We start from the raw sequence: 27768 nt of genomic DNA, 5'->3' as shown, positions 1-27768 counted from the left end.
AGTCCCACATTGGGCTCTCTGTTATCATCGCAGAGCCTGCTTTTAGATCCTCTGTCTCCCTCTCCTCTGCCCCTCCCCTGCTCACCCTCTCTCTCTCTCTCTCAAAACTAAGCATTTTTTAAAATGTGTTATATATTTATATGTTACTTATAAATTCATAGATTTTTTGCTTAATATACAAAAAAGTATTTCAAATCAAGAAAAGATAAAGAGGAAAAGAGATCTAGAACAAAAGAAATGTACACAGACTCAAATGAAACATGTTGTATCTAAATAGTAATACAAGAAATTAAAATTCAACAAACTCAGACATAATTGATGTTAGTAAACAGAAAAAAAGTGAGCACATCATTAATCTGCAACCTAACTGTAATTATATTAAGAAAGATGACTGTTTATGAGTCTAAAACATCATATTCTTACAAAAGCTTTCATTATAAAAATTGCCATTATATGCAAATGTTAATTAGCTACTGATTGTTAGGAGTGAAAAGGTTTGTGGATTTGCATGGATTTGCAAAGTTGAAGATCATTATTTCCCATTTAAGTAATAAATGTGATGGACTTAATTTTTGTATTTCAAATTCAAGAAGTGAATCAATATAGTGAGACAGTTTATTTTGTCAGCATTTCATAATTCTGTTAAGTAGTTTATTCCTTTCTTAAAAATATATAAGTAGTTTCATTTAAGTGCTTAAAATAAATTTCCCTTTATTGTTAATTGGGTTTTCACCCAAATCCACTCATCAGTTTGAATAGTGACAATGTCATTTTCTTGATTGGTATGGGGGGTAGGGGGACAACTGACATTTCCTGACTGCCTTTCTAAGTGAGATATTTCACTAGTGCTTCATACACACTGTCTTATAAAGTCTCAAAATTAGCCGTTCAGATAAATGTCCTACTCATTTTACACATGAGAAAATTAAGGCTTAGAGATATTTGATAACATGCAAAAGCCTTATCAAGAAGTTAAGTAAGCTTAGACCATATCTCAGATCCATGAGCCCAAAGATTGAATGTCTTTAATAAGGGCTCTGATATATCAGACAATGTATCATTGCTTTTAAAATAAGCTGAAGTTTACTGGACACTATATATGAAAAGAAGATTGATGCACTAAAAGGATTGTAGAAAGAAGATGTAAAAATTTGGGAACATAAGCCTGGATCTTGCACTTCAACTTTGTGTAGCTTTGGGCAATATATTCCAAAGTTTTTGACTCCTGTCTCCATCTCTTTTATGAAATGGTATTATCAGATGACTAGATGACCTTGAAGGTTGTGGTGGTCATCGAAATATTTAAGATCAGCATAGCACAACAAGAGACCAAACAAAACAGATGGCCAACCAATTAGAATCAAGACCAGCTCTAAAGAGCCAGTATCAAGGGCAAGATCTTTTCCATTGTGACTGGGTTTCATTAAGTTATCAGATGAGATCCACAAGTCTTTCTATTTGGAAACATTATGAAAACTTATTTTGACATATTATGTTTGGGAATATTATCAATTTAATTTACATCTTAAAATCCCATACTTATGACATCTGTTATTGTTTATTTGTTATATTGAATTAATTGTTCTTTCAACTTAAATAGCCACGTACTGAATACTATTTTCAGCAATACTCATGTGAATTTAAAACAAAGTCAAAACCCACTAAACTAACTAATACTTAAAAAAGTATATACAATTCTTAGCATACATATTCTTATAACATGGAAATATGTTGAAGAAGAAAAGCATCATATTTCTTTGTAACATTGTAGGATAGATTACAAAATACTAGTCATGGCAGAGCAACAAACATTTCATTGTTTGAAAAAAAAAGGATTGCATAAAACTTCCTGGAACATTATTTATTAGTGTTTAGTTTTCGTTTCCTCATTCTTGGCCAAAAGAGCAGAGGACAACAAATAAAAATGTTAGACATCACTTTTGGGAAGGACTCAGGAAGCTAATAAACATTACAGCATGTACTTTCATCATAACACTTTGAAAGGAAAGTCAAAGCCTACAAAAGTCATCTAACAAAAAAACATCATGGGAATAATTGGATTCCAAAATGTAAGTTATTAGGAAAGCAAAAAAATTTTAATGCAAAATAATCCAGTTAAAATATATTACTGTTTCTAAAAAGAATTCGCACTGTATTTTTTGCATATGTTAAAAACCTGTAAGTTAAGCAACATCATATAGTTGAAAGAACAATGAAGTATGAATTACATAGAAGGTTCTAATCCTAGAACTAACCTTGGAATAGTCATTTAACTTCTTTGGTCTGTTTTTCCTTGTCTATAAATTAAGAGTACTGTAACCAAGTGACACAAGCTGGTTTATTTAAATGTTATCATTGTAACTTCTAAACTTTGAGATTTTAAGCTGCTTGGTACATCTCTCTGAGGATAAATCATCAGTATACGATATAGATATATTTCTAAGGGGAACAAATGTACAATAAAAGTGTCCAGTATGATGACTGACAGGCAATAAATGCTCAACAATTATTACTGTTATGAACAGAGGGTAGAAGTAAAGAATATTGACTTTATTAAAGGATCTCTATGGTCTCATTCAGACAAAATACTCTCTCTAATAAAAGCTGCATCTAGATTTATGTGGAAATACTGACCAGTTTTCCAATAATTAAGAGGAACAGAGTTTTCAGGTTTTTCCATGATTGACCAGATTTAGGAATTAAGACTATAAAAACGACCAATTGTTTTTATAACTCTAAATTACAAATCAATCATTCAACCAATCCATCAGTAATTGGGCATTTTGGCAACTTATTTATTCAGAACTAAACAAAAAGGGACTGATTTAGATATAACCATTCAAAAATCTACATAAGACACACACATGAAGGAACTCTAGACCCTGCCACCTGCTCAATGGGATAATAAGGTAGACACAGGAGGATTAATGATGCTGACATGGGATTACCTAATAAGACTAGATATTAAAACAGAGAAACGTCCATCTCTATTCCATGGAGTAAACACCACTCCAAAATTTAGAGATATGGATTCTTTTGGGAGGTGTAATATCGTGACTTATAAGAAATATATATTTGGACATTCAGATCATCCATGATTCTTGGATCATAGCTCCCAAAACCCTCAGAATTTCCTGAGGAAAGGAGAATGGGAACATTTTTTGTCATAATGTTTGTTCTCTTGTCCTCAGTTCCTATATCACTTCAGAACCATAGATGTACAATGGGTGTCTTGTTATTCATAACAAGCCCCTTTCCATCACAACCAGGTTGATATTAATGAGGTGACTTCTGGGAACCACCTCTTTTGGGGGCTTGTTGTCAGGGGAACAAACCATGAATACAGGGTTGGAACTTTTAGTCCCATACCCTGATTTCTGAGAAGGGAAGAGGGGCTGGAGTTTGAGTTCAACAACAAGTGACCAATGATTTGACCAATTATGCCTACCTATGTAATGACCCCTCCATAAAAACCCAAAGGAAGGAGTCTGAGGAACTTTTAGGTTGGTAAACCCATGAACATTTGGCAATAGTGGTGCCTTCAGACAGGGTGTGGACACTCAATGCCCTTTCCCCATACCTTGCCCTATGCATCAACTCCATCTGGCTGTTCCTGAGTTATATCTTTTTATAGTAAACCAGTAATCCAGGAAGTAAACATTTCTTTGAGTTCTATGAGCTGTTCTAGGAAATTAATGGAACTTGAGTAGGGAACTCTGATTTCTAGTCTGTTGGTCAAAAGTATAGCTAAAGGGGCACCTAAATGGCTCAGGCAGTTAAATGTCTGACTCCTGATTTTGGCTCAGGTCATGATCTCATGGTTCGTGGGTTGAAACCCATGTTGGGCTCTGTGCTAACAGTGTGGAGACTGCTTGAGACTGACTCTCTCTCTCTCTCTCTCTCTCTCTCTCTCTCTCTCTCTGTTCCTCCCCCACTTGTGCTCTCTCTCTCTCTGTCAAAAAAAAAAAACTTAAAAAAAAAAAAAAAAAAGAAAGAAATATAGCTATCAACCTGGACTTGTGAGTAGCACCTCAAGTCCAAGGAGGGGGTCACTGGAACCTCCAGTCTATAGCTGGTTGGGCAGAAACACAGATGATAAGCTGAGCTTGTGATTGGCTTCTGAATGGAGGAAGTAATCTTGTAGGACTGAATTCTTAACCTGTGGAACCCTTAACCCAGACAGTAGTGTTAGAATTGACTTGAATTGTAGGACACCCAGCTGGTCTCAGGTATTGCTTGCTGGGGATGTGGGAAACCACCCACCAACACATACACACATTGAAACTGGGTCCAGGAACCCAATTAGATTTACACATTAGAACAAGAAATTTTACCTTGAAATAACGTAAAGCAGGGGAAAGGTCAGTTTTTACCCCTTGCTTTACCACAGGGATACTTCTTTTTCAAGCCTCTTCCTATCTTTCTCTCTGTATTCTGGGGCCTCAGTTGATCCACTTCGATCCAAGCCATACAAGATGAGGATGTTCTAAGGCAATCAATTTGAAAATGCACCTACCTTAAATACTATCTCTAAGGGAACAAACACACCAAAAGCACAAAGAGCCAAAACCTGATGTGTTACAATTCACAGGGCCAAATGAGCATTTCTTGTGTGCCAGTTCAACCAGTCCCTTAGAACTTCCTGCCAAAGAGGTTCTAGAATTAGGGATATATTCAAAGGCCTTGGAGGTGTTTTACAACCACTCCATTGCCATACCCATCCCGCAACCCAACTTCCAACCTCCTAAGATTTGTTTCATTAAGCTTTAATTTCTTCTGACATCAAATCCAAGTTTCTGCTCCCCCATACCTGCCCTAAATTTATCTAATCTTTCCTTGGATGCCAAAGTGATAACAGGAAAGTCACTGAGTCATCATACCTGAAAATTCTTCATCTGAAACCTCTAGAGTGTTCTCAATTTTTAGAGTTATCATTGCAATAATGATGCTAAAAAAGACACATCAATGAGTGTCTTGATATTGGTATATTCAGAATAAACAATGTCACTAAGTTAAAATAGTGGAAAGAATTTCTATTTTGAAAAACTTCTTTTGATAAATTTTAAAGGCAGAACAAGGCAACAGATTTTGGCCTCATTTAGTTTATCCTGAAATTTTGTATCACTTTGGAATTTAAGAGGAGAGTTGGAGGATCCTAAAATATGGTATTGATCTAAGAACCATCTGCTACCAATTTTGAGTCACAGAGAGGAATATCATAATTTTAGGACACAATGGGTTTGACCGTAACATTCAGTGACCCACATTTATATTTGCATAAGGATTGTGAAATGCTTAAGTAGTCTTATCTCACAAGAGTATATCAATCCCACGTTTTCAAAATACATGAACATGGTAAAGCATTAATTATTCATGTTATGGTATAGAGTGTATGTTTTGACAGTGGAAGAATCATAATAACTTATAATTATGTATCATACTATGACATAAGAATGGATCATTAATATGCTTAGCTGATAATTAATGGTTCTTTCAAAAGACAAGAAATTTGTCTAGTTTTGGCAGAAATTTTCCAGACTAGCTGATTAACTTAAAGAAAATAACTGTAATTATTTCAATGGCGTCTTTCCCATTGATATTGAGTGATAACAACTTGCAAAATAGTCTTAAATAAGATGCTCAGAGTGCTCCAGTGATGTTTCAAGTAGTATTTGTGAAACATAACCATACTCAGTGATTGTTTTAGCACAAAATATACCTCCCAATGAATCATGTGCCATAATGTATCTGATTTAAAATATTCTAAGCAAATTAAAGTAAATTATTTTTGATATAATGTTAAAAACTCTTTGTCTTGTTTGGGTATTTTAAAATATACTTACGGGTTATCCAATAGCAGTACTATGGGATTAAGTTCTTTCTTTGGTCTATAATATGCCCTGAGAGGAACAATAAAATTATACAATCCATTTCCAGCTGTTTCAGCTGCAACTATAATTAGCTTATTTTTGAATCCATAGGCTTTTGCGTCCTCATAGTAGTTATGCTGGCAACTCTAGAGAAGAAAAATTATACAAAGAAATGCCATTTTTACACTCCACTAAAATTTGGTGAAAAAATTTAGGATATATGGAAAAGTAAAGTTAAGTTAACCTAGTAAATCCCTTATTTTATAAAAAATTTGAAAATAGTTACATTTTTCTATGCCGTTCTCCAGCCTGCTTCAGGAAACAAAGGTGTGCATGGCAAGACAAATGATTGCGGGTGTGTAGCATGATGTAGGGGAAGAAAAAGTCAGCAATATGTGTGCATACATGTTCTACTGGAAACTGAAACTTACTACTAGATGACATCTGGGTATCTATATTTAAAAATTATCATAATGTGTATGGATAGCAAAACATCATGTTATATATACCTTGAATATATGCAATTGTTATTTGTCAATTATATCTCAATAATGCTGGGAAAAATCTACTTCTGACTTTCATTGCCAGAAATAGCATAATTAAATAACCTTTGAACATTCCAAGTACTGAATATCTAAAGGGACGAATATGGAAAAAGCATTTTCTTTGTTGTTAAAAAACAAAAAAGCAAAGAAAAACAAAACAAAAAAAAATCCTTAATTATATAACTGTATATCTGAGCTGTCAAGATAATGATAGAAATACACAAAAGTACAATACTACTACTGGTAATAACAACAAAAACAATAGCAATACTTTATCAAAACTCATTGTTGCCCTCAGGGTATTTTGCTATTTTCTAGGGGGCTGGTACTTAATAGACATAGCAGTATTAAACCAAGGTTCTTTTAAACTAAATTATCTGCATGGAGAACTCCTTTAGTGTTCTGCTTTTTCATCTATCTATGTCTCTATGTGAGTTTGTTTATTTGGGTTGAGATTAGTTGATCCTCTGTGGATTCATCACCAATTCTGGAATATTCTCTACCTTCATTCTTTAATAAAAAATTACAAAATGCTGTTGGGAACAAGGCACCATGAGTCAACAGAAACAATAAATGATAGAATTAGACTCACAAAGACTACAAATTATTGATGTTATTATTTCAGAATATAAAACAAACACGTTTACTGTATTTAAAGAAATAAAAGAGAACATTTAAAGTATGAACAAATAAGAAGAGATTATTTAAAATACTCAGATGTTAAGAGAAATGCATATATTTGGGGCACCTGGGTGGCTCAGTTGGTTTAAGCCTCTGACTTCGGCCTAGGCATGATCTCACCATTCCCTAGTTCGAGCCCCACATTGGACTCTGTGCTGACAGCTCAGAGCCTTGAACTTGTTTCAGATTCTGTGTCTCCCTCTCTCCCTGCCCCTCCCCAACTCATGCTCTCTCTCTCCCAAAAATAAAATAAACATTTAAAAAAAGTTAAGAAATGCATATATTCTCTTTTAGAACTAAAAAGTACACTAATTAAAAATAAAAACTCAAAAGCTGGGTAATATTACACATTTGATGCATATGAATGGGGTCAACTGCAGGGCAGAGTTGAAGTAACTACTCAGAATGTGAGAAGGAAAGAAATATAAAGTAGTAAGAAAAAATGAACATATTTGGAAAACAGTGTGACAGTGTCTAACATATATTTAAACGAGATGCCTGAAAATGAAAGTATCAGAAAGAAGCCCTATTCAAGTAAATACTGACTGAGGATTTTCTAGAATTAATGAAATACTCAAAACTTCAGTCAAATAATAAATAAAAATCCAGCTTCATATGCATGGTAATAAAAGTGCAGAACAACCAAGGCAATGACAAGATCTTAAAACCAGCCAAACAGAAAACAGAGACTCTCCACAGGGAATAGGAACTAGGATGATGGCCATTTCTCAAAAGCAACATGGAGCCCATAAGGCAGTAAATAAAATCCCAATGTGCTTAAAGGAAAAAGAAAACTCATAGCTTGGAATTGGACACCCAACAAAACTATCTTTTAAGATTAAGAATATTTGTAGGGAAACTGAAATTGACAGAATTTAACACTGACAGGACCTTAGTAAGAGAATTTCTAAAAGCTATAATCTAGGAAGTAGAAAAATGAATCCAGAAGAAAGGTTTAAGGTATAAAAAAGAATGGAGAAAGGGGAAATGGTTTTAAAAAGGAGGGAGCAATAAGCCTTCATTGGAAGTATGATTGAAGATTTACTAATATAAGTAGGATCTGCAACCATATGAAGGAATGAGGTCACTCACAAAGAGGTCGTGGAAAGGGAAGAGTGACAGGTGATGTTGAGACTATTAAGAACTTGAAGACTTATGAGGTAAAATGAGAAAAAAAGAACTAATTTAGGAGTAGCTCAATTAGCGACACCTGGGTGGCTCAGTCAGTTAAGTGTCCGACTTCAGCTCAGGTCATGATCTCACGGTTTGTGGGTTCAAGCCCTGTGTCCAGCTGTGTGCTGAGAGTTTGGAGCCTGGAGTCTGCTTTGAGTTCTGTCTCCCTCTCTCTCTCTGCCCCTCACCCACTCGTGCTCTGTCTCTCTCTCTCAAAAATAAATAAACATCAAAAAAAAATTTTTTTAAGAAGAAGTAGCTCAATTAATAAGAAAACAAAAAGGAGAAAACAAGGAATTTAGTGTTGATAAACCTTGATCAGGAACCAGCTTGTTGATGCTGATGCAGAATGAACTGGGCAACATAATCCCCACTCACACTTCACAGATGCAGTAGGATTGGCTGCCCAACCCCATCTCCTAATTACAAAGTAGGCATTCCTTTATGGAGCAGACCACCACCTCCAGCCAGCCTAATGCTAAATAAATATATGATAATACCAGATGTCACAGCTAGTCAGCAACATTCAGAAACTTTGCCTTCTCTATATGGTAGAGAGACAGTTCAGTCTTTAGTTTTAAAGGACCCTCTATTGTTCACCAATCTGTATCTCTGAAAGCTTAACTTTTCAATTATATCAGTTGTCCTGCTTGGGGATAAATCATTTCTCCTCTTTGGTCTCCCAGTATGTTTTTTCTCTTGAACTGTGTGTTAAAAAATAAAATGGTACAAGAAGTGAATCCAGGTTTTGTGGGGCCTAAAGCTTCTGTTTCTTGGGGAATGTTCTTTGAGGAAAATAACACAAATATTATAAACTAAAAAAATTAGTCACAGGTTCTTAGAAAGGGTCGATACAGGTGAAGAGTCCTGAAGCTTAAGATTTATTACTGTTACCAAAAATACACAGAGAGTACTATCAAATACTGCACACGGTAAATTAAAACAAGAACAAAAGCAAAAGGCGTTGAGAGATGGAACTGTCCATCTTAATGGACCCAGATGAATATTTGGAAGCAATGACAAAGATTTACAAAAAAAAGCTTCAGAATGATAAAGGCAGAAATTTTCTAATGTTCTGCTAATCTTCCTCAAGAATGACAGTAATAGCCAAGACTCATGATGTTTATTACACAAAAAAGTAATAGTAGCAAGAATACTAACAGAATGCATTAAGTGCCTAGTCATTTATTGACTTCCAGGCACTATGTTAAAAGCATTCTACACACACTAAGTTATAGAATTCTCAAAAGAACCCAATGAGGCTCATATTAAAATTACAAACATTTTGCAGATGTGGAAACTGAAATTTAATGAAGTTATTTGCCCAAATTCCAAAGCCTGTAAGCAGATTTTAACACCCATTAACTCCAAAATTTACAGTAAAATTCCTGGTTAGAATTAGTGGCATTTTAATTTCTAGGAGGTGGAGGGGCAGTTGAGAATCTTCTTTTTATCTGCTTTCTTATTCATCAAGAGAACAAGCTCTTATACAGGTCATGCCAATTGGCCATATCATGAAAGAGATTTAAAAATGCTCGCCTTCTTGGAAGCTTTCTGTTTTGAATGGTTTCTTTGGAACATCCAGACAGGAACCAAGAACTATAGTAAAATCTTTAGGAAAGGAGATATTAACCACGACACAGATATTAGCTTTCAGTCTAATCAATAATGAACCTTTGTGGCTAACACATAGATCAGCTAATTTTACCATGTAAGCAATCGCACATTAAGTTTTGAGGCAAAAATACCTGGCAAAATAAATAGTGCCCATTTGGCCAAAGTAATTTTGAGAGACTTTGGATGTGGAAAATTCATAACTTTGAGATTTTGGCACCTTTGTTTTTTCCTTAACAAGATGACTGGCTGAATCATTGGGTATTTTAGTAGAAGAGTAGAGTTTTTGGGTAATCTTCAGTTCAGTTAAGAAAGTACAATTCACCATTTTATGTATTACATTTACATTTGAGAAGATAATGCTCTTTAAACATATTTTAGTCAAAAGATTATACAAAATTATTTAAATATATGTAATTACAAAATGCCATAATTTCAGTTTTGGAGAAAATAACAATTACTTACCTTGTCTAGTCTTAAGCAGCAAAATGGCACTTTTTCATGAAGGAGATGACAAAAAGTGGGTGAACTTCCTATATATGGAGAGTAAGGTGGGTAGCCTTTAGCATATCTGTAAAATAATATGAAATATTTGAATTGCCTTGAACAAAACACACAAAGCTGGACCATTAAGTTATAGCCATACCCCTCGATTTTCATAAAGTTAGATGCAACTCTTTTTCTTGCAATTACGTTTTGATAAAGAAAGGATTTATAATAAGGATAAGCAAACCAGGACCCATGGACCATGTCTGGCCCATCAGCTAGTTTTGTGAATTAAAAGTGTTTTGTTTTGTTTTTTATTTTAAAGGATTGGAAAAAGCTTTAAAAAATAAATGGTTGAAAAAAGACAAAAGAATAATATTTCATGTCACATAAAATATTATGAAATTAAAACGTAAGTATCCACAAGTAACGTTTCTTTAGGACACAGCCATACTCATTCATTTTATGTATTGTCAATGGGTGCTTTCATGTGTCAAAAATAGCTGGGTGTGTACAGCCAGATAGGGCCCATAAAGTCTAAAATATTTATTAGCTGGTTCCTGTACAAAAAGTTTGCCAATCCTCGGTTTAAAAATTTAGATAGACTTTTTAAAATATGACCATTATTTTTTTTTTTTAATTTTTTTTTCAACGTTTTTTATTTATTTTTGGGACAGAGAGAGACAGAGCATGAACGGGGGAGGGGCAGAGAGAGAGGGAGACACAGAATCGGAAACAGGCTCCAGGCTCCGAGCCATCAGCCCAGAGCCTGACGCGGGGCTCGAACTCACGGACCGCGAGATCGTGACCTGGCTGAAGTCGGACGCTTAACCGACTGCGCCACCCAGGCGCCCCCGACCATTATTTTTTATAAAACACATTTAAAGCAAAAGGACTTATTTTCTAAAAAAAAATTTTTAACGTTTATTCATTTTTGAGAGACAGACAGAACGTGAGTGGGGGAAGGGCAGAGAGAGAGGGAGACACAGAACTGGAAGCAGGCTCCAGGTCCCAAGCTGTCAGCACAGAGCCTGATGCGGGTTTTGAACCCACGAACCATGAGATCATGACCTGAGCCAAAGTCAGGCGCTTAACCGACTAAGCCACCCAGGCGCCCCTAAAGCAAAATGACTTATTATGATTTACTTCATCAATACTCATTAGTCCTGGATGCATAATCACAAAGGAGTAAACAGTTGATTTAATCACTCAAACATTCACCAAAAACAATATTGTTGGAATCTTCCTTAAAATATTATCAAAAACATTCATTTGTTTGCTGACTTCATGAAAATAGCCACTTGTACATCACGGCTGTACTGATTTTCAAAATAAAACTATCAAAAAGTAGCAGCAGCAGAAAAAAGAACTATTTATTTATTAAATAAAATTTAGTAGAGGCAAAATCCCTTTATCCAATATGAAAACTGTTTTCTCAGTAAAAATTTACCTTCTAAACCAAATTTCAAACCTAGTTTAAACTGTTTTCCAGACATTATTAGCTAGGAGGGTAAAAAGGTGCCCATTTTGCAAATTTAGAACCTGATAATCTCCACTTTTACGTCATCATCTTTTTCCGTTTTCTAAAAATAAAAAAATTCGACCTCTCAAACTTTTCAAAAGCACATGCAAAGAAAGAATTTCAATCACAGCACACAAAGTAATTTCTAGGAAAATCCTGGCACTCAAACCTCCTTGTTCCCATCAAATATTTCATAACTATATTTAAGTACTATTGATTTCTTGGAGAGTGATTGTGTTCTGTAGGTACATCAAACTTCCCTGTAATAAATTTTTTTAAAGTGTAAAGGATTAAAAGAAGGATTTTTTTAAGTTTCAATTGTATTTCAGGCTATTTTAGTTCAATTCGACATTAACATCAATGTTAATTGAACATCTATTATATGAAAGATATCAGGAGCAGTATGTGAATGGTGTTACCATTGACACTACTACTAGCCCTGCTATACCTCCTAGTAATTATTACTCATTGAATGCTTAATCTGCACAAAGCATTGTCATAAGCACTTCTCCATTATCTCAATTAAACTTCATATGAACATCATGAAGCTGCAATTATACTCACTTTATAGATATAGGCACTGTGATTCAGATTGTTTAATCAAAGTCATTTGTACATAACCAGTATAAGGTGGAACTGCCATGAGAAACAAATTCTTTCAGACTCCATAGTCAAGACTGTTGACCACTGTGCTTTCCTCAAGAAATGGCAATATAATATGTGATGAAGACAAGTAAACAAACCCTACTGAAGGCTAAAATGTGACTAATAGCATGTACATTGGCCCTATGTGTTATGGAAGCACAGTAAAGAGCACAAGTACTTCCCCTATCCATGCATTCAAAATATTATTGACGTATATCATATGCAAAAGACTGCTGAAATGCTGAGATTTGGAAGGGAAGCTTAATGGAAGAAAGCTCCATTAAATGTCATTTAATAACTGAACTTCAATATCGACATGGAAGGATATAAAGTTTAGAGAGTACAATATAATTAACAAAAACATACAATCCTGAAAATGCATCTTATAGCATGAAAATACCGATTTATGTATTTTCTTCTTTGAGGATAACAGATAATTGAGAGAACATGGAGCCTGGAAATATATGTTGAAGCCAGAAATTTGAGGTCTTAAAATATTTTCTATTTTTATATAACAGAGATACTGGCTAGTAGGAAGGATGTTTTGGTAGAAGTATGTAGAATTGATTCTAAGATGTCCAAAAGGTAAGGACATTAATGTCTCATAGTAGCACAAATCCCAGTAAATCTTACAATTTAGACTATCTAAACATACTCTAAGTTGGAAGAAATTTCTTCATCTGGTGTAGTTTCATCTTCTGATTGGTCACTTAGAAGATCACATGTTTGAATAGATGATGTATCTGCAACCTCTAAAACGGGGGCAATGCTAGGTCTTCGGATTTCTTTGCTTCCCTCTGTAGGAAGAGACAGGGTGGGGCCGCTTGTTGATCTACAGCTTGTGTCTTGCAAGTCTATAGCCACCGTACCTGCAACAATGAAACATAAAAATCCATCAAAACATTTGCCATCTGTATGAGAATCAACCATTTAATGATAAAAATACAACCAGTATAACCAGGGAACATATTATTGTTTATCCCTTAATCTCAAAGTTATTTCTTTCTCACGTGGGCATTTCTTACCTACGTGGATTAAAAAAAATTGTGTATTTGTGCAGAAGTGTATTTGCTGAGTCTAGCTCTATTGCACAAAACATAAGACTTGTGAAATCCTGAAATATTTAGGAATTTAAAGTGAAAAAAATACCTTGTTTCAATTTACATTTATTTAAAATTAATAAGAATTTTTATCCTTTGCAATATTGTGTATTTCTCATTATATCTTTCCCCTCGTTTTGTTATTATTCTCTTGTTGATTCGTAACCACTTTTTTATATTGGAACCATTAATATTTTATATTTATTCAACAAATATTTATTGAGTAATCACCCACCGCATGGCAAGCACCTAACCTAGGCACTTTGGATATGCAGGGAGTGAGACAATGTTTCCACATATAACCATTTATCTTTAAAATAACCAAGTAGACAAATAAATGGGGGAAAAAAACTCTTTTAGATAATGATAAATACCATGCAGAACATAAAACAAATGATGTGAAAAAGAACAGTGGGGTTCGGAGCAGGAGGATGTATGAACTTTTCACCAGGTGGTAAGGAAGGTTACTCTGAAGTCATGACTTTTGATTTTTTTTTAAATTTTTTTTTAACGTTTATTTATTTTTGAGACAGAGAGAGACAGAGCATGAATGGGGGAGGGTCAGAGAGAGGGAGACACAGAATCTGAAACAGGCTCCAGGCTCTGAGCTGTCAGCACAGAGCCTGACGCGGGACTTGAACTCATGGACCGCGAGATCATGACCTGAGCTGAAGTCGGACGCTTAACCGACTGAGCCACCCAGGCGCCCCATGACTTTTGATTTTTGACGGGAAAGACAATAGTGACAAGAGTGAGTGCAAATGCAGGAGCTGTGGAAATACCCTGAGACAGCAGGAACAGCAAACCCAAATAGCTTAAGGCTTTTGAATACTTGAGGTACTCAACAGTAAACAGAAGAAACGAATTCCTTTGGGACTTTTTGTATTGGAATTTTGAAATTAATTGAAACACCAATTTGTGGAAAGTTGACGTCTCTACCCTTCTGAAGAAAATAATACAATCTACCTGATAGATGCCATCATGTTTCACTACCACTCACTTCATGTATGTACCCAGTGATACCTCGTCATCTTTCTAAAAGCCCTTAGACCTCACTTTGTCCCATCTGAATCATCTATTAAAACACTCTCCACTTCTCTCAAACCTGACCTTGCCGCCTCCTTTACTATCTCAGCGGGCATTTTTAAAGGGGAAATAAAACTAATGGATTTTAGCATCTCTTTCCTTGTACCATGGAAAGAGAGGTCAGCAACTGATTTCTAAAACCTCTGAGGCAACTACAAGTCTTCACAGAAAGACAGATGAACAGAATGTTTTTGAGGGTGAGGGTTGGTAGCACAAGTCTAGTGAGAATATTTGAGAATTCCTCAAAATTCAAATAAATTCTGGGGGTCAAGTTTCAGAGACTGGTACCTCTTCATATGCACATACTCAGATTAAAGGGACGGGAAGCCTAGTGTGTCTGTAGTCAGTGGGGAAGCCTTTGTGTGAGGGGCATATATGAACATATTTAGAACTGCTGTTTCTGAGAAAGAGATGTGGCTACCAGCACTCAGCGATTCCAATATCAGAGAGAAGGTAAAGGTGGTTGCCATCAGAAACTATACACTCGCCCAAAATTTTAGCATCATAAATAAGGACTAATCTATAACTCATTCTCTTTGGGGGAGGGGCGAATGGGGACCCTAGAGAAAATGAGATTAAATTTTCTATTAAGTCTGGAATTGATTAAAAATTAAATTTTATATATTTGACTTACAAAAATAAAGAAAAGCAATACATGATTTATATCCTAAGATTCTGAGTTAAAATTCATATGTATAGGGGCAGCTGGGTGGCTCAGTCGGTTAAGCGTCTGACTTAGGCTCAGGTCATGATCTTGGGGTCTGTGAGTTTGAACCCCACATCGGGCTCTGTGCTGACAGCTCAGAGCTTGGAGCCTGCTTTGGATCATGTCTCCTTCTCTCTCTGCACGCTCCCCTGCTCGCACTCTGTCTCTCCCTCTCTCTCTCAAAAATAAATAAACATTAAAACATTAAAAAAAAATCATATGTATATTATTTATCCTCTGCAGGTAACCACAGTGCCATATTCAGGGAGGAAACAGAACTTAATGTAGAAAAAACCCTTCAATTCCCTGACTTTAAACAAACATGAAAATTTCACCAAACTTTTATTCCTTTATTTCTGCTTAGAAGCAAACAAACATACCTCCATTTACATAAAGCTCATCCCTACTCTTCTTGGGGGAATTAAATCCCCTCCTGCTTCCTAAGGAATCATGATCTTTTAACTCCATTCTCCAAATATATTTGACTCCACATAACCCCAACTACCGCTTTATCATTTTCTTGCCCAACATAGGGAAATTTGGTCACTTCCTGATTATTCTGCCAACACGGACACCTGGCACCAAACTGGGCCTGAGGGATACGATCCTGAGAAAGAATCTAGCAGGGAAGACGCAATTTAGAAAGTAGTTTCAATTACAGAAACAAGCTGTTCTTGGAACATTTCCTTTCCTTAACAAACCTGGCTCTTCCCTAACATTTTCCCGTCACCCCTTTAAACCGGTGGGTTGGAGGTAGATAAATACCCTCAGTGCTGTCACTCTCTTTTAAACCATTTTCCTTTTATCCTTTAGAAAATACCAGCTTTGTATCCCATACCTTCAAGATTCTACCACCGCTATCTTTCATGGCTTTGTTTGGTAACTAATACTATGCCATTCTACTTATTTCTTAAAGATTCTAGTCCGTTTCTCCAATACTATTGCATTCATAACAAAGAACCAAAGAAATTGGTTGGCTTAAGAAACAGAAATTTATTGCCTCATAGTTTTGGAGGGTAGACATCCAAAACCCAAGTGTTAGAAGGACTGGTTTTTTTCTGAGGGCTGTGAGGGAATGATCTGTTCCAGGTCTCACTTCTTGGCTAGTAGATGGCCATCTTCTCCCTATGTCTCCTCCCACTGTCTTCCTTTGATGTGTCTCTGTGTCCTAATTTCCCCTTCTTATAAAGACACCAGTCACAGTGGATTTGGGCCCACCCTAATGATCTCATTTTGCCTTGATCACCTCTGTAAAGACCTTAGCTCCAATAAAGATCACATTCTGAGTTACGGGGGGCGAGCGGGGGGGCGCGGTTAGGATTTCAACATATGAATTTTGGTGGACACAATCCAGTTCATAACACTTTTCCTGCCTCATTCAGTGTGTTAAAAATGCAGGTAAATAAACCTTCCCACATCCAAAATCTCACTTCCTTGAATTTACTAAAGAAATCACTTTTCACCTTATCTTAGCCCCTCACTTCCACATTCACTCTTTAGATTTTATTATAACCAATTACAACAGTGCTCCCTTTACTCATTTCCTGCATTCACCCTCTGACCACCACTATTTCCTATCTTTTTAGGTCACTTTTATTTGTGTCTCAACTTCAGCTACGGTTTCACTCCACTGGAACTTCAACTGTATTTATGATACCAAATTTGAATTGTCTCCCTTACTCCTTTCATGTTCTGTCTTCTCTTCTTACCCACCTTAGGCTCCATATTTAAGCAGTATGATTATTTGCTAGCAAACACTCTTGGCTCCCTTGTCACATTTTTGCTCCCCTACTCTCCTGGCAAAAGCAAATCCTGTTTAAATTCAACTCTCTAACTAACCGATACCTGCATCAATGCAAATGAATATGCTTGGATAGTTTAGTTCCTGCATTAGTCCGTCCAGTACAATGTCTGTCCTCATTCTTGGCAAGTTCTTTATGCATGTAGATAGATTTATATTTCATTACACATGAAGATGATCCTTCCAATACTCTAAACTTAGTTCCTTGTCCCTTCATCCACTAATGGCCTTTTCTTCCACCATTCTTTAACGATTCACTCTCACAGTCATACCCTAAATCTGACAGTTACTATTTAGTACATGTAAACTCTATTTCTGGCCTCTCATTCTCTGATATGTACCTTCACCTCTTCTCCTTCCACCTCTTCCCTTTTTAATTCCCAATGGAATTATAATCTTTGAATCCACTACCTTTTCAGTTTCCTTCAACCAAAGATGGCTTTTCATTTCCTTAGCTAAATTAAGTTCCACGGTCTATCATTATGTTCATTCTCTTAAATATATTCCCGATTGCCTTGCCCTCCTCACTTCCTTGTATATCCACCATGACTACAAAGTCATTTCTTTGCATCCCTTTGCAGCAAAACTTTTTGAGAGACACTGGACCTAGCGTATCTAATTTGTCTTCTACCATTCTGTCATGAACCCCTCCGATCTGCCGTTTTCCGCTACCACTCCAATGAAAGAGCAACGGTCACCATTTTGTTACATTCAATTGCCAGTTCTCAATTCTGATGTTATTTGTACTATTGGTGGCAGTAGACATGGCTGATCACTCCAGTATCTTGACACACTTGATTCATTTGGATTCTAAGACCACACACTCACCAGGCTTTCCTACTACCTTGCCAATGGCTCCTTCTTGGTCTCTTGCTGGTTTCTTCTCATCTCCCTGATATTTAATGTTGATATCCTGCAGGATTTACTCTTTGTTTTTATCCCTTTTCTGTCCATACTTATTTCATCAATGATCTTGTTCAGTCTCATGGCTTTAAATATAATACATAAGCTCACGAACCCCAAATTTACCTTTTTGGTATACAACTCTTTCCTAAACTCTAGACTTTTATGTCTAACTTCCTATGTGACATCTTTTTCTCAATGTCAAACAAACATTTGAAGTTCAGTGTGACCCAAACTGAACTTTTTACCCGCCCCACCCCACCCCCACGACCCCAGCCAAACCTGCACTCCCCCAAGCCTTCTCTATCTCAATAGACAGCCATTCCCTTTTTCCAGTTGCTTAAACCAAAAACCTTGGAGTTCTTCACAGTTCTCTTTTCTCAGTTTATTTACAATCATCAGCAAACCCTAATTATTCTATCTTCAAAGTTTACCCAGAATTTTCTCCTTCTTACTATTTCCACTTGATAATACTCTGATCCTTTGGCCAAACCAAGAATCTCAATAGCAGCCAAAGTGATTGTATTAAAACATAGGTTAGCATAGTTGAGGTCATGCCATTGCTCTGCTTAAAACTTTCAATGAATCCTCCTTCACTCAGAGTAGAAACAATAATCTTTAATTTGACTTTAAAAGCCCCAACACAATTTGTCTTATTTTACGTCTTCTACCTCATCTCTTATACCCCACTATCCCTCACTGTGTTTAAGTCACCACAAGAACCTTTTTACTGTTCCCAGACCGCCCAGTTAGGCTCCCAGTGGGGACTTGATCTTCCTCCAGATATGCACAGAGCTAATTCCCTCATTTTCTTCAAGTATTTTCTCAAATGTCACCTTTTCAATAAGGCCCAATAACCACCTCATTTAAAAATCCAGTCTCTCCAGAATTCATAGACTTTTTTTACTAGCTCTGTTTCCCTCTTTCTTTTTTCTTATTACTCATCACTTTCTAACACACTAAATAATTTATTTTTTATGTGCTATTTATTGCCAGTCTTCCCTGTGATTGAATGTAAGCTCTGGGAGGTAGGGATCTTTGTCTATTTGTTTACTAATTTATCATAAATACTTATAAGAGTTTCCAGCACATACTAGGTACTCCATAAGTAATTGTGAACAATGGAAAGATAATGAGTAGGACTACTGTAGAAGAAAGATAATATGCTGTGTCAATGACAAACAGGGTTACCTAATACAGTCCAAGTAGAGCCATGGAATATGTCTCAGAAAGACTGATATTGAGACTGAGATACAAAGGATTAGAAGTTGTTACCAGGGCAAAGTTGGAGGCTGGGGAGTAGATCCTGTCAAAAGAAACTTCATGTGCGAAGGTCTACTGGTCAGAAACCATTAGTGAAGATTGAAAGGAATTTAGTATGATTGGGACTTAGGAGTGCAATTAAAGGGATGATAAAATACAGGACTAGAAAATTAAGATGGAATCATTAAAAAAATTTATAAGTAAAGTGACTGTGCAATTTATCTTCTTGAGAATCAAGAATTCAATAATTACACCCGGGACAATGTATATAAACTGGAACTGTCCTGGGGAAACTGGGATTGACTCATGAGAATAAGAGATTTTGGTCATCCAAATTATAAGCCATGTGATATTATAAAATTTAGATTTCTTTTTCCCATTGACCAATAAGAAGCAATTCAAATGATTTATGTGGGACAATGACACTATCAAAATTATGTAAAAATTATTACCCTGGTTTCAAGGTGGAGAAGAATGCAAGACAGCACCAAGGCATGGAGAGAAGGTTGTGGGGACTGACCCTGCAGTTGAGGGGAAAGATGATGGAGACTGAGACCATGACCATACAGACAACGCACAAAGAGAGAAGGGAATGACTCTCGGGGTTACTCAATGATCAGATTTAATAGAATTGGGTGAATTCTGAGATATGAGAGGAGAGAAAGAGTGAAAAGTCAGAATCGTGACTTTATAAATTATAATGTGTCATCTGTTCTTTAGCCAAAAAATAGAGGAGGAAGATGGTTTTGCATGATGGCAGAAAGATTGGTTCAATTTGAATATGCTGTGCTAGTTTTTCCTGTGAGGCATCCAGACAGAAATAACCAGTACACCGTTGAATATGTTGTTGTGAAGAGAAATTTAAGTTAATGATTTACATGAAAGAATCATCAATTTTTGGCAGGCAAATCAATCTATAGGAACAGATGGGACTATTTAGGGAAAATGAATGTACACGATACAGAGAAAAAGCACTAGAGTGTTTCAGGAAGAACATGGTCAAAACTGTCCCATGCTGTGAAGATGCTCAATGAATTTAGTGACAAACAGAAGAGTGGTGACTTTGTCAGAGTAGTGATATAAGGACTGCAGATTTCAGACTGAACTGGGTAGAGCACGAAGGAACAACAAGCCAGCAACTGAAGACAACTCTTTCAAGGAATTTACCTGTGAAGATGTCATTCCAAGAGGTTCAGGGGTGTGTGTGTGTGTGTTTATGAAGAGAGAGACACACAGAGACAGAGACAGAGAAAAAAACAAAGGAAGGAGAAATGAGCCAATGATTTTGAAAAAAATAAAGTTAGGTAATGAGGATGAATCAAAACACAGGTGAGGTTCCAGAAGAGGTAAAAGAGATGGGTCCACTATATAAGTGATGACATTCCTATTAAAATGTTAAATGTTAAAAGAAAGGACACATTTCCTTGTGACAAAAACTGAATATTTGTGGGCTTGTAGGTAGTTTGGTGGCAAATTTTAAAGGAAATTCTTATTTTTCTGGATCTATTTCCTTTTTTTTTTAACTTCTAGGTTATAAAACCTAACTTCAGTCCTGAGATGGAGGATGGAAGAAGAGTTTTGAGAAAAATGGTGAATATCTGAAATAGCCTCTGTTGATAACTGGATACAGAACTTACAAAAGAAATACACAAGTGTTGGGTATTCACATTATAATCAAAAATATGAAACAATTGTTGGCAATTTTGAATTAGCTACATTTCTTACCAGTTTAACAGCTTAGAAACTTTGTTCTGTATATGCAGCTACACCAAATTTATAATATACGCAAGTAGTTTCTAAATTTGATGTTGAAATTTTAACAAACATTGGAGTATATTTATTATGCTTTTTTAAAGAAAGAAACTAATGATATTTTCAAATTTATTTATACTTACCCATGCTGGCAATTATGCTATGTACAGGTAATCGAGAAGGCCCATGATAAAATGACCTTGATACATTGCTTTTTTTCTGCTGGTCTTGGTTTTTAAATGCTGAATTCTCTTCTTTGGTAATATTAATATAAAAACATGTATCTGTAGCATTCATAATACATCGAGGACCTGGATTCAGCAAAATGTTTTTATTATCCTCCCTCCGAACACCAATCAAGCAGACGCCAAACCTTAATTTAAAATAAATAAATAAAAGTTTAAGAATTGTGATTCAGCAAGCTCTTAGTTTTTGTTTGTTTTTAAGTTTTCATATTAGCAAACTGTTATAAGGCAGAGGAAAATTAAAACCCAAATCAAAGCCTTTTACTTATTTTTGACACAGAAAGAGACAGAGCATGAGCTAGGGAAAAGCAGAAGAGAGAGGGAGACACAGAATCTGAAGCAGGCTCCCGGCTCTGAGCTGTCAGCACAGAACCCGACATGGAGCTCGAACCCACAAACTGTGAGATCATGACCTAAGCTGAAGTCGGACGCTTAACCAACTGAGCCACCCAGGCGCTCCAGCAAATCAAAGCCTTTTAAAGCGTTTTGAAAAGATCCTAAAAGTTCAAGACTCAAGATTCTCAAGACTTTCCTATTTTCACAGGAGAAGAAACTATGTGCTTAGTGTGTTGTGAAATCAATTTAGTTGATTATAACATATATATGTATGTATGTATATGTTCACCTAAATAAAGCAGAAGAGAATAAAAGATAATAGAAAACATCAGCATGTATATCATTAGGAAGGGTAAGAATTTTTTTTATAAAGTGTGTGTCTATTGGGTCTTTCCTTAAATATGTATTTTCATTTGATCAAAAAACATAAAACAATATTACTTAGTCAAAAAAATTTGAAAGCCATTGGCCTAAAGGAGGGGAAGAAACTTACCAATGTCACATGACGAAGAATCAGGGTCCCTAAATTTCTTTTAGTTCTGTGTCTACCATATTTGGTTTACTCTGAATTTTAGGAATAAAAAATTTAATAGTCTGAATAGGTGCACAGCTTAATTAGTAGAAATATCAAGCACTAAATTGAACAGATATTAACAATTGCTTTTATACTTTTTCAGGTTATGCTCCAAACAGAAAATGTCCTGAATCTTTTTATTTCAATATGTCTTATAGTGTTACAAATAAATCTATTGAATACAAATTATTTATAAACTAAATATTTTTTAAACATCAAAAGTATATTTAGTATGTATGGATAGAATCACATGGAGAATTTAAGTGTAATACATAAAATATTACATTAGTAGAATATACTAGATATAAATAAACCTTAAAAATGTTTTATCAATATATTTATAATACTGATAATATATTACTTTCATTATAAACATACATTTTTATTTCTTCAGTAAATAATTTTTCTCAAAAAGGAAAAAAAATTATGTTTCATGTTTGAATTAGAAGATACTATTGATTACTTTTTAACTTATTTCTCTGACCAAAGAAAGTTTTTTTAAATGTCTAGTTTTTATAAATGTTATTATGACTTTGTTTACATTTTTTAAATGTTTATTTTTGAGAGAGAGAGAGAGAGGGCACGTGCAAGCTGGGGAGGGGCAGAGTGAGACATGGAAGATCCCAAGCAGGCTCTGTGCTGACAGCAGGGAGCTGATGTGGGGCTTGAAGTCAAGAACTAAGAGATCTAGACCTGAGCTGAAGTCATACATTCAACTGAGCCACCCAGGTGACCCCTCTGTTTACATTTTTAAACAACACTTTATAATTAGATCTCCAAATAAGATTCATTTTCATTTATTTTAAATTCCTAATGGATTAAAATATTTTTAATAGTTTTTTAATGTTTATTTATTTGAGAGAGAGAGAGAGAGAGAGAGAGACACAAACAGAGTGTGAGTGGGGAGGGGCAAAGAGAGGGAGACACAGAATCCCAAGCAGGCTCCAGGCTCTGAGCTGTCAGCACAGAGCCCGACAAGGGGTCCCAAACTCAAGAACCACGAGATCATGACCTGAGCTGAAGTCAGACACTTAACCAACTGAGCCATCCAGGCGCCCCATTAACAGATTAAAATATGTTAAAGACAATTTAAAAATCACTAAAGTCAAGGCAGCTAAGTGGCTCAATTAAGCATCTGACTCTTGGTTTTGGCTGGGGTCATTATCTCAAGGTTTCATAAGTTCAGGCCCCATTTCAGGCTCTGCACTGGCAGCATGGAGACTGCTTGGGTTTCTTTCCCTCTCTCTCTCTCTGCCCCTACCCTACTTGCACTGTGTCTGTCTCTCTCAAAATCAACTTTAAAAAGAAGTTACTAAAGTCAATATTCCTACTAAGTTATACTTTATACCTAATAATATTAACTTGTAGAGATCATACAGAAGCTCAGAGTTCAAATGTCTCGGTAATTACATTAAAAATTCCATAATACTTGGAATTCATGAGCACCAATATGGGCTGTATTTTAGAAAACTGTGTTTAAAAGGTATGATTGATTTATATTTTAAGTCCACTCTGGAAGCAGAAACATACTTTTTGTGCGCATGAAAAGAGGCATATGTAAAACTCTTCCCTTCGTATTCAGCAAAAAATGTACTTTCTTCCAAAACAATGTGGTATACTTCATTGCCAGAGCATCTACCATACATCTTCTGCCACTGTTCTGGTGACTGCTGGCCTTCTCTGCAACAAAAGCACACACACATACACGCACACCAAGAGAAAAACACAGTGAATGAAGTTAAAAAAACAAAAAAACAGTTGCCATACATAATTTGGAGTTTCCTCCCAGGAAGAATTAGTAAACACAGTGCAAAGAAGTATATGTATGGTGCTCTAAATGATGATATTTACAAACACAAAGAATTACTACAAAAATTTTGAAACTAACACAATATATAATAAGCTTGAAAGATGGCACAATCCTAGAAAGTAGTTTTTCATACTCCAGTTAATGAAAACATTTATCCTGACCATGAACCAATGAGATATAGCATTTCATTTTAATTTCTGTTTATGTCTATCCTGTCATGCATATCCTACATATTACACTTGTTTTATAGTCTAAGTAACATGGCACCTACTTCACCTCATTTATGATACCTATTTGGCCCCTGTAGGTAACTGATTTTGCTTTGTATTTATAATTATGTATTCATACATGTCAACTTATCAAGTTGATTTCACAGAAAACATACTCTTAATTTCTGTCCCTATCATAGCAATGGCTTCCTTCCAATTATGTAGCAGTTAAGAAAAGATACCTCTTCAAGATAAAAGGGTGTTCAATCACCAGAAGTATTTTTTAAAAGAATATAAGTTTATCACAAAAAGTACAGTTTCTATTTTCTGGAATGCTCTCCTCAGTGGCCTTGAAAATATATAAAAAAAGTCAACCTATGAAAAATTATTTTTTCCTATTTTTTTATAATGTATTTCATTTACTTTTTCTGAATAAAGCTTATGGACTCTATAAACACAAAAAAAATGCATATTCTAGGAGGAAAGTGATAAATGTATAAATATCAAAATATTTCAGTAGATTGTCTATAGATTTTGAATGGATAAAAGCAGATAACAAATCATATTTGTCATATTTAGGGTTTTAAAAACATTTTAAACTCTTGAGTTTTGTCTAAAGGATTATTAGAGATAATACATTTATTAACATTTAGAAGAGTAACTAAGTTTTAAAAAATCATATATTTTCCAGGTATGTTTAATTGTGCTTAAGAGTCAAGAGCCTAGACCTTGGAGTCTGATTGCCTGATCTGAATCCTAATTTTAAGATCTTGTGTGAGTTACTTAACTTCTCAGTGATTCTCTGCCTCTTCTGTGAAAAACAGTATCAGCCTCACTGGGTTAGATAAAATGAGGTAATACAAATAAATCACTTAGCAGATGTTAGGATCATAGTAATCACTCAGAAAATGTTAGCTTCCATTATTATTTTGCTGTTACACTTTTCTCATTGCTAGATTCTGGAGACACCTTTAAGCAGCCCAGGCAACCTATTGAACACTAATGCTTTTAAGACCTTTACTCTTTCTTCTGTAATAATTTTAATATGTTTTTGGAAGTAGAAAAATAAAGTAAAAACACTTTTGACTATAGCCTGTATATGGCTACATCTAACTATTATTTTCTAGGAATAACTGTTCCTGGTAGAGAAAACGTTCCTTTTGGCAAACAAAAATAAAATCATCTTTGTTATGTACCACAGTGCTACTTGGCAAGATGATACTTGGCAAAGACAGAATCCATTTAAATGGGCTGGAAATGTAAGAGAAGATGCCGGTAATTCATCATGGTTTATTTGAGATCCAAAAGGTAGCATGGAGTCAAATAATTGTCACACAAGGGTACTAAAAGCTATTCAAAAGAATCATACATCTAAGTCCAGGGGCTGAAATGGGAAAACGATATTGTAGCTTGAAAAGGAGAGGGTTATACAAGGACATTTCAGATGGATTTCCTTAAATCATTGGCTTCTTCTCATGCTATTTTATGCTTTCATGCCAGGAGACATCTTTATGATTTCTTCAAATATATTCCTAATAGGTAACCAAGAATCTCTAGGTTCAGCTAATTGTAAATATATAAAAATGTTCCCCTTTTAGCTCATGTAAATTTTTTCAGAAATGTAAGAAATTAATAATGCCATTTAATATCATTGGGTAAATTCAGTTCTCACTTATTAATTCCTACATGAATTATTTATCAAGCACCTAGGCTGTGTCAGGGAAAGTTCTAGATTCACAAGTTATGGCAGTTAAGAAAGCAAAAATGCTTTCTTGTTTGAAGCCTCTAGTGAAGGAAGACTGACAGTAAACAAAAGAAGCAAACTGTGTTATGTTGGAAGTGATCAGTGCAGGGAGAAAAATCAGAGAGGGAATAATTTTGAGCCGTGAATTGAAAAGTAAAAGGTACGGTTGAGGAAGGCATTGCTGGAAGGTTGACATTTGAGTAAAAATCTTTAAGAGAGTGGGAGAGGCAACCATAGGAATACTCAGGAGAATATTGTTTCAGGCAGAAGTATCAACAAATACTTTCCTGAAGCAGAGAACAAAGAACAAAGGCCAGTTTGGCTGGAGTTAGGGGAGGAGAAAAAATGAGGCCAGAGAGATAACTGGGAAGGGGGAGGGGTCATATAGAGGTATACAAAATTTTACAATGACTTGGACTTGGACTTGGGATGATTTGGCAGTCACTGGAGGATTTCAAAGATGGGTGCAAAAGATTCTGACTTTAATTTTTTGTCTTCTTTAATTGTTTATATGTTAGTTAGCTACCATGCAGTGCAACATGGGTTTCAGAAGTAGAATTCAGTGATTCATCATTCACATACAACACCCAGTGCTCATCACAACAACTACTCTTCCTAATACCCAACACCCATCCTACCCATCCTACTAGACATGTCCCCGAAAGCAAGGGAAACGAAGGCAAACATGAACTATTGGGACTTCATCAAGATCAAAAGCTTCTGTGTGGTGAAGGAAGTAATCGACAAAACTATAAGGCAACCTACAGAATGGGAGAAGATTCTGACTTAAATTTTACAAAAATCCTCACAGGTCAGGATGCTGAGAAGAGACTGAAGAAGGGGTAATGACCAATGAGGAGGTTAATATAATGATCCAGCTAGATGACGATGGTTTGGACCAGATTACACTCTGGGTGTGTTCTGAAGGTAGACCAGAAAGGATTTGCTAATGGAAGAGAAAAAATATATAAAAATCTCGAGCACCCATGTCCATCAGAAATATGGATAAACAAATAAATAAATAGAATCCATAAAGATAAGAGTGAAAATGCAGGTACAATTGATTATAAAACATCATGGAGAAATCTCAAATATAAAATGTTAAATAAAAGAAGTGATTCCAGATTTGTTATTTTAGTTAACTAACTCCTAGGAAAGAAAGAAGTCAATCAGAGATAATATATGTGGGCTTCAGAAACATTTGTAATGTTTATTTTTTTTTAATCTGAAATGCTAGGCACCTGGATGTTAATGACAATAATCTTACAACTTCTGAATGTCTGAGACATTTATAATTGCATCACAAAAAAAGAAAAACAGGACTAACTCAAAAAGATATCTGCACCTCATGTCCATTGCAGCATTGTTTACATGAACCAAGGCATAGAAATAACTAAAGAGTTTGTAGATGGATGAATGAATAAAGAAAATGTGGTGTAGATATATATAACGAGTTACTATTCAGCTATATAAAAGGAAATCCTGCCATTTGTGACAATATGGATGGACCTTGAGGTTATTAGCTAAGTGAAATAAGTCACCAAGACAAATACCATATGGTCTCATTTAGATGTAGAATCTAAAAACAAAAAAAGTAAACAAAAAGTAAACTCCTAGATTCAGAGAATAGACTGGTGGTTGCCAAAGGGGAAGTTGGGGAGATGGGTGAAACAGGTTAAGGTGAGCAAAAAGTACAAACTTCT

The 27768-nt window shown here is 35.4% G+C and overlaps 1 protein-coding gene and 1 long non-coding RNA gene across 4 annotated transcripts in view; one reads left to right on the top strand and one right to left on the bottom strand.

Moving 5' to 3' along the window:
• KCNT2 (potassium sodium-activated channel subfamily T member 2) overlaps window positions 1-27768 on the bottom strand; it is a 360405-nt gene that overhangs the window by 83017 nt on the left and 249620 nt on the right. For 2 of the 3 annotated variants that reach the window (XM_042976234.1, XM_042976236.1), the window contains exons 15-19: window positions 23833-23982; window positions 21291-21520; window positions 13192-13405; window positions 10349-10454; window positions 5844-6016 (exon numbers count right to left, since the gene is read on the bottom strand). In XM_042976234.1, coding sequence (XP_042832168.1) covers window positions 5844-6016; window positions 10349-10454; window positions 13192-13405; window positions 21291-21520; window positions 23833-23982 — 873 coding nt within the window. The remainder of the gene's footprint in view (window positions 1-5843; window positions 6017-10348; window positions 10455-13191; window positions 13406-21290; window positions 21521-23832; window positions 23983-27768) is intronic. The other variant, XM_042976237.1, reaches the window with a different exon arrangement.
• Window positions 2050-21682, top strand: LOC122235867. The gene is made up of 3 exons (XR_006213961.1): window positions 2050-2069; window positions 20926-20985; window positions 21673-21682. It is a non-coding gene; the product is annotated as an uncharacterized LOC122235867 (long non-coding RNA).

The sequence above is a fragment of the Panthera tigris genome, chromosome F3 (assembly GCF_018350195.1).
Source record: "Panthera tigris isolate Pti1 chromosome F3, P.tigris_Pti1_mat1.1, whole genome shotgun sequence".
Taxonomy (NCBI): Eukaryota; Metazoa; Chordata; class Mammalia; order Carnivora; family Felidae; genus Panthera; species Panthera tigris.
This window is presented reverse-complemented; position numbering and strand designations above follow the sequence as displayed.